This window comes from Micropterus dolomieu, linkage group LG11 (assembly GCF_021292245.1).
Source record: "Micropterus dolomieu isolate WLL.071019.BEF.003 ecotype Adirondacks linkage group LG11, ASM2129224v1, whole genome shotgun sequence".
Lineage (NCBI taxonomy): Eukaryota > Metazoa > Chordata > Actinopteri > Centrarchiformes > Centrarchidae > Micropterus > Micropterus dolomieu.
In genome coordinates, this window is record NC_060160.1 from 23,904,064 (window position 1) to 23,912,781 (window position 8,718).

Here is an 8,718-nt window from a genome sequence, read left to right on the forward strand (position 1 = left end):
GTTTTAAAGTTTTAGTTTTTTCCTTTTCTTTTCTCACTGGTTTAAAGTGGACAGGACTGTGTTGGAAAGTTGTGATCACATAGATGCATGCCACAATCAGAGTTTTGCAACGTATGAATACAAATGTGACAACAGATGTTTGCTTATGTTACCAGCACTGTCAGTCTTAAGTGAAGCTTCCTCCATCGCCACACCCACTGGCTTTTTGAGTGTTACTAAACTAAAACAAACAAATTCTAACTAATCTAAATCTGTGTTCATTGATCTTTTGGCCAAGTCAAAATGTTGAGCTTTGTTCGCAAACAGTTGCCTAAACTCATCCAGGAGACACAGAGCGACATAACCATTCATTCGGTGTTGTATTTGTGTCCACCTGACATAATAAGCCTTACATTCACTTTCCTTTCACTCTCCGCAACTCCTGAGCAAAATATCTGAAATGCTCTACTATGTTCACCAGCCAGTGGCTTCATGTGTTTTTGTTGTTGCTGAAAACAGCTGCCTTCTGTTACTAGAACGAGGCTGACGTGAGCGGTGAGACTGAACCAAAATAGTAAAGTTGTGGGCGGGAAAACCAAAACAATGAGATGTTAAAACGCTGCGTAGAGCTGAGGGGAAGTCTTAGAAGATGTGTGGGTTTGTCAATATAATCCACATTATATTTGGCCATTTAATTCACTGCTAATATGAGAATATTGGAAAGTGCAGCTTTAAGCTTTATTGTGGCTTATTTAGTCCCAAAAACATTTGGGGCTTTAAATATAAACTTTTCCAACCCCACCTTAAAAGGCAGACGTGCTTCTGAGTTAAAGTAGTGCTATAGCGTCTAATTTCGTCTTGTTTTATTTTGGTGAATTTCCCCTCAATTTCTAGAAAACTTGTTGCCAAAAATCCCAGCTTCAACAGAGAGTGGCAAAGGCTCTCCGGATCGAGACAACAGCTCCCAGTCTTTGCCAGCCTCAAGGAACGGAGTCACGGAGTCCTCCACCACACCGTCCACCTCCACACCCAGCACCAAGGAACATGGCAGCCTGCCCATCATAGTCCCCATGATCCCCCCGCCACTGATCAAGCCCCCTGCAGGTAGGGAGCACTGACACCTTTTTGGAAAGACACATACAGTACTTATAATTGTTTAGTAATTATAAATTGGAAAGTAGTGTAGGATTATACAGAAAACACTTAAACATGCCAGCAAAAGTATCAGTAGCAGAGCTGGTACATAAAATCTCAACGGTTTTATGCTTACTGGGTACAAGGTTATATTTTAAATTCCCAAGAAGATCAAGGTAATTTTCAGCCCATCGCAGATTGCCCCAAATTGTGCACACACATTTCTTCAGAACACACAATCAGAAGAACTGCCATAGATTTCATCCACAGCTGTTCTACAGACAGATTACATTGTACTGAAAGTATAAACCTACTTGCTGATTCTCCAGCACTTAGCAGGAAAATGAAATGTTTATGCAACGTGTAAACTTTCTGTCTTTGCAATGGCCTGAAAGCGTCCAAACCAGGCAGGGACAGGCGACTAATGAGCCAGCTACCTGCTGTACACCTTGTTTATCTCCACCTGCCCAAGTGTCAATATAACCCCATCAACTCTCTGAGGAAATGTCCGCGTTCCTCGGCCAGACAGAGGGCTTCATTATCCCTTATGTCTGCTGTGGCACAGGAGGTTGGTACGCCCCGGCGGAGGGAGCGAGCCGCCTTGGCATCACCCAAGAGGAGTCCCCGCTGGCCCTGCCTAGGCGGGGAAACAGATGGTGTGGTCCCACTTAAAGCCCAGCACCAACCCACCACCCGGCTGACACCCCCTCAACTCGCCCCCAACCCCACCCTCACACATATGCTGAATTATTCATGTGCCCCGCAAAATCCAACAAAGGACCTTTTGAGGTGCAGGTACGGCGGATGATGGTGGCATTTATTACGGAGGCTGCATCATTACTGAGGGTTTTTTCCCCCCCTCGTGCAGATGTGAGTGTTTTGAGATGGGCTTGTTATGAGGTGCCAGGATGTGGGAAGGGAAAAACAACTCCACCTCAAGATGTCTCTTTGTATGAAAATGTTGAGACATTGTGAAAAACGTTGTCATTTCATGTCGGCCTTCGATCCTGTTCATTACGCTGTGGTACATACATTATTCCAAGCAATGTACAAACCATGTCCCACCCACCCAGTCAGCTTAGAATGAAGCTATGTCTTGTTATTCTGTTATCACTGCAGTGGGCAGCAATCCAGATAGACACAAAAAAGCAGAGAGACTATAGGAAGGAGATAGAGCACAGAGGTGAGGAAAGACATAAAATATGCATGTTGGGTCCACCGTGCTATCTTTAGGGCCCCGGGGAGTTATTCCCTTAATTGTGAGTTAGTCTTATTTAAAATCTGATGGCCCTGTAGATCCATTAAGCTCAACAAGAGGTGAAAAGCCCGGCCAGCGTGTGATAAGGAGGTGAGCGGAGGTGAAAGACTAATGGGCCTGCATTTTTTCGCCCTCACACCCGCATAGTCATAATGTGATAATTGGGAGATATAGGAGGGAATCTCAGAGGATCTCTCTCATTGCAACAGCGACGGCATTAAAAGCCCGCAGCTCATCGCCAGCAGTCACAGTTTAAAGGGGGTCAGTTAAAATGATTTGTTGCCCAGACTGACCACAATGCAGCTACATACCTCAAAATCAAAGGTTAAAACAAGGAACTCATTTTGAAGCCATTATTGTACATTTCAGTGGATTAGAGGTTGTTGGTTCTCTAAAAAAATATGTTTTTGAGGATAAAATTAATTTCAGTTAGGAGGGATGGTTTTAGGTCTACTGTAGATTTACTCAGAACTTTGTTATTGCTAACCATAAATCTAAGACACACAAGGGATCTAGGAATACTCTTTTTGACCTGTAAATCCACAAATATTTATTAATATGCCTTCCCTTTGTCTTTGTTAGGAGGAGGTCATGAATTTCGATTAACGGACTGAGAAAAAAACCTTGACAAAAAAACCCCCAAACAGATTGTAGAATACTCATACACGGACCCCATTTATTGATTGATTGATCTACTGCAGTCCACCTTAACTGCCAGAGCCCTGTTGCCAAAAATGCCCATAAACATACAAATATACACTCTCAAACATAAATGCCAAAAATCCTGGAAGTGGCAATATTATGACTGTTCCCATTTATTATTTACTTACTTTCTATAAATGACCAGTTAACACAGTAACTGTCTACAGTCATCTTGCAATTAATTGTATCATTAACAATGGTTAGCCCTAATCTCTGCAATATATCTTGGCTATTTTATGTGAACTCCATTTTATGTCCAGTTTTGTCAATAATGTATTCATATTTTCTGTGAAACAGACCTCACCCATCTGACATTTATGTTGGCTTATACAAATTATGAGAATTATTAAAAACATCTCTGTGACCCTGGTGTAGTAAATACACGCGCACAGGATGCACATTAGCAAGGACACCACACCCAACCACTGTCAGAGCCTCCTCTGTGAACACTCGTCATCTCCAGCATCATCAGAGTACGTCCTTGTGTCCACTTCAGGTTCTCAAATAGCCACAGAGCACAGCCGCAAATAGGCATCTTCCCATGTCCCCGGCTCAACTGGTTCTACCACATTTACCCAAGGCAGGGCTTCAGTATAAATCCTACTGTGGTTTTGTTTCTTGAATCTTGAATGGATTTAACCATTCAGCATCTGGGCTGAATCAGTCAAGTTTATGCCTTCTGATCTGTGTCTTTAGTAAATCTAGTTGTTGCATGCTTGTGAAATTCTCCACCATCACTGTTAATTTTAAATACAATAAATAGCATCCTTTCTAAGCATGTTTTATAATCCTAATCAGACTCACTTTGATCACAAAGTTTAACAGTTGTACCACAAGGTCAATATTTGTCACAATGTCTAATCTAAAGCAAATATAGGCTATTATTATTAATATTTTATAAAAGACTAGGATAACGGTCTGTGGTTTAAAAAGAGATCATGTAGTAATGTAGAATAGCTGTTTGTCCTCATTAAATTCTCCATCCTAACTCACTTCCACTATTGGTTGTTTCTTTCTAGATGAAGATGCATCCAATGTGCAGATCATGTGCGCCTGGTGCCAGAAGGTCGGCGTCAAACGCTATTCTCTGAGCATGGGCAGTGAGCTGAAGAGCTTCTGCAGTGAGAAGTGCTTCGCCGCCTGCCGCAGAGCCTATTTTAAGAGAAACAAGGTGAAATTTCCTTCCCCATAATCAGCTGGACACTTTGATATAACTTGTTTTAGAGACTTTGCAGATACAGTATGTCCCAAATCTCCTGGCAACTATGTGATCATCATCAGTGAGTCCCAGAGGAAAATTAAAAATTCATAAAACAAGCATTAAAACAAATCTGTATATCATGATATCTAAATGCAAGTCGGAAATTATTGCTATGCGGTGAATGATTGTTGAGAATAGCATGAATTGGACACAATGCTATGGTTAGTGTTGTAGTCAAGACCTCCCAAACCGAAACCAAACCAAGTCAGGACCAAAACCAGAGTTTATCGAGACTGAGTCAAGACCACGACTTTTAGGGGATGAGACTAAGTTGAGGGCAAGACAGAGGGAGGACAAGACCAAGTCAAGACCAAAACCAGTTCCCGACAATACATGACACACAATAAAATGTGGAACGAGATCATATTGATCTGAAAGATCCACATTCCCATTAAAACACCCACATACAAACACTAAGAGTTAAATCAACATAAACATCTTTATTCAATACTCCTTTTCCATGCTTACCTTCGCAGGTACATTGAAAATAATAGTTTGACAGTTTGGGAAATACACTTGTTTGCTTTATTGTCAAGAGGTAGACGACAAGATTGATTCTCATGTCTGTGTGTTAAATAGGCAGCTTGAGTTTGGTGGTGATTAGCATAGCTAAGCATAAAGACTTGCAGTGGGAAACAGTTGGCCTAGCCACACGTTTACATGATGTACCTTTGTACTGCCACAATACAAACAGAAATGCAAAACTGACAATATGTGGTTTTAAAAGGAGTTACTTGGTGTAACCATTTCTTGAAGTGTATTTCCCAAAATGGCGCACTATTTCATTAAGTTTAGGCAAGTAAACAACTGTCAGTAAAGTTAGTGTTAAGGTCAGGCTTGTGACTGGTAGCTAACGTGACGCTATGGTGTACTAGCTAAAGTGCTAACATTATTTCCACACAAAACTGGTCATTTTAGTTTTCAGTGTTCATTTTTTTGGTGTGTAAATAGTGTACAAATACAGTATGTCTAATCAGTTATGTTGGAAAGCAAAGTTCAGAAGTGCAAGTACTGTATCTGTGTTATTGCCAGGAGCAGAGAGCCTCTAATTTGGCTGCCAGAAAATGTTACATCATCTGGTTTGCTCATTATAAACACATACTATATTCTGCTTCTGAGAGCTAAACAAAGTTTTCATGACATTTGAATAGTCTTTATACTGTGAGTAGGAGCTGTATCTGTTGTAGCTTCAGCAATTAGTATGCTTAATTCTAACTGAAGACATCAAAAGGTCATTTTAACAAAACAGCTTGTATGAAATGTCAACTTGAAAACCCTCTCATTACTTTTGCAAGGTTAGCTTGATACAAAATGCATAAAACATTTAAACAGAATCCATTTAGATTAAATCATGGATTTTACTACAAAAACAACCTCAGGCCATCAACTCCAAAATGACTTGGTCACCGTGTTGCATAAGACGCCACACAGCAAATATCAAAGTTGTTACTGTGTTCTAATTTTCCCTCCAATGTAGTTAAACAATCTCCTTTCTCTCTTGTACCAAAGCTGGGATATGTAAGGAATTACGCTGTGAGTATGACGTGTTTTACTCTCCTGCTTGTCTGTCCTGAAGTCAGTTATTCATTTAAACATAATCACTTTTCAAGCACTGCACTGGAGCAGGAACAAGATAGGGGTGCACTTAGAGTATGTCTGTTCATTTCAGCTAGTGATATCCAATTTCTTTTGTTTTCTGACACTTTTTCCCAAAGCATGAGAATCAAGCTGAGCCTTGCGTCTACTGTACTGTTGCTCATACTGTATGTTTTTCATTTTTTTTAACCTTAACATTTTAGCTCATTTACTTTTATAGTAAGTTTGAAGTTTTCATTGTACTTAACCTTGAAATGATGACAAATGATCTGTCTGGTCCCGGTGCTGACGAGGAGAGTCTGACATGTTGAAACCTCGTGGCAGAACGTGTGACAGTTGGAGTGACAGCTTCATATCAGATCAAAACTCAGCTTTTGAACTGGTTTTATTTTGATCTCCAGAGGAGGTCAGAAAAAAGTAGTTACAGGTCTATGCCATTTGACAGCTCCATATCAATCAGAGATCAATGAGGGAGGCTGTAAACATGACTTCAGACATAAAGCTGATGTGAACAAAGCTCCCTGCTATAATTCCATGGGCCTTGTCTACAATTAAACAGAAATAAAAAGCATCTCTTTATAGATAAATATTGCAAAAGTAATCAAAAAGATTTAAGTATTTTCATTACTCTTGCCTTCATTTTATACAGTAAAATTATAAGAATAGTCCTGTATAGTATATTTGTAGTTTGTCTAGTTCAGATATGACTAATTAACTAATTAACACTGCATTGTGCTCTGAACTTACAACTGACATTTTAGTGGAGCTGGAACATACTTGTTGGCATTTAAGGTACATGGAGGTGAGGCGAGAGAAGTGTATGAAAAAAACACAAAGAGGCAGCAATACTCTTAGCAAGTTTCTATGCTCTCCCCATTAATCAGCCTCAGACTTTTGACAGAAATTTCAAAGCATGTCCTCTGACTACGGTGACAGCTCTTCATCATGCAAGTTATAGCTGTAGAAAAGTCTGAATTTCAAAGTGACAGGCTTAGAGAAAAGCTTTTACCTTATGAGCTCGGACACGCAGAAGGCCACTCAATCTATTGCTGGTGTTCCACCATAACCTTTACTATAAAACCAATAGTTCCAACATAGTACACATCTGTACTGTTTAATAACTGTACGATTCATTGACGCAACATGTGAAAATTTGCTATCAGTCTGCAACTTCAAACGCACTTTGTTCATTAACTCACTTGCTTAATATAATAAAATGTAGTGGTTCCCTTAATGTTTGCCAAACAAAGCATGTAAATAACTTCTGTTAAGCAAAACACATCTGTTAGGCATGGCCTTGTAGCTTTTGGAACACATTTCATTTAGTTACTCTGGCAGATAAAAATAAAGAAATGTCCCATTCACTGTTATGCTTCAAGACATCATAATTGAATGTGATACTTTGGAAAGTGTTGGGGTTTTTTTTCCTGATGATTATCACATATTATCTCATAAATACCGTCTCGCCCTCATAAAGTCACAATTATGATAGTATATAGATAATAGGAGAAAACAATCTAATCAAACAAATTTTTGTTGATTTTTCATTTTAAGCAGTGGAAATGAGCTTCCATAACTTTGAGCTTTAAATCTATAAACTGTTTACATAAATCAGGGATTTAATCCAGGGCCTTAGATTTTAAGGCAAGTACAGTATTTAACATTGCTACTACTCTGACAGAAGCGCTGTTTCTTTTCACTGTTATTTTAGTGTCAGAACAGATTCCTATTTCTTGTCTTCACTTCTTAGAGGGGACTAGTCTTACCTGTTTCATGAGACATTATGCTCATGTAAACAGAATTCTATGAGACAAGGCAGAGAATTTTAAGGCCCAATAAGATTATTTCCGGATTTAGGTGACACATTTAACTTTTAGCACTGCCATACTTTTATATGATTAGCCAGCAGCAAGACTTGGCAAACAAACAAGACAACTAGCCACACACATAATGTAGCTTGTTCTCGATATCTTTAGCCTACTAATCGTCAAATTAAATGTGTAGGCTTAGTAATCTGATACCATGGAGTTCTTGCTAAGAGGCTAATATTATTTATTTAAGCAATATTACACGAGAAAGCTTCCTATTCTGACATTATTGGCATGACAGGTCACGACCAAGATGTGTTTTTTTTAAATTTCAGTTGCAACAATAATGTTGATGGAATTTATTGATATTAATAAATGTGTCCTGTGGCAGCTTTATGATTTGAGCTACATTAGTAGAGCATGTTTGTTGGATCTATGCATCTATCAGCAGAACAGACATTTACAGATTCAATCAACCAATGTCATCAATATTTTTGCACAAATTTAGGACACAGTTTAAATAAATATCATTTACTTACATGCCATGGTGGATGTTTGCTTTCATCCATCAGCAGAATGCACATGTTCAAACGTCACAAATGCAGGAAAGGCCTGTTCTGCCACAGCGAGCTCAGATTTTATATTTTGTCTGGCTCTCGCACATTCATGCAGGCCATTTGTGTAAGCGATACCCACGTTTCTTTTTCTCGTGCACCCACAAGGTTGGCCACAACAACACGGCCTGCAGGCTCTCTTTTTTTTCCAGCAGAAAAAAAAAAAAAATTATCATGGCTGAAAAAGTATCTCATGTCTGTGTGTGTGTCGGATAGAGGAGAGGAGAGGAGAGGTGGGAGAGGAGAGGTGGGGGAGGAGGGGGGGGGGGGGGGGGGGGGGGGGGGGGGGGGGGGGGGGGGGGGGGGGGGATACAAGATGGCTGTTAAAGAAGGTGTGAGAGGGATGCAGAGAAGAGAGGAGGAAGA

General features: G+C 39.9%; 1 protein-coding gene across 2 annotated transcripts in view; it reads left to right on the forward strand.

Moving 5' to 3' along the window:
* The window catches only part of sobpa (sine oculis binding protein homolog (Drosophila) a), a 42,766-nt gene that overhangs the window by 12,448 nt on the left and 21,600 nt on the right, over window positions 1–8,718 (forward strand). For both annotated transcript variants that reach the window (XM_046063610.1, XM_046063609.1), the window contains exons 3-4: window positions 874–1,083; window positions 4,093–4,244. In XM_046063610.1, coding sequence (XP_045919566.1) covers window positions 874–1,083; window positions 4,093–4,244 — 362 coding nt within the window. The remainder of the gene's footprint in view (window positions 1–873; window positions 1,084–4,092; window positions 4,245–8,718) is intronic.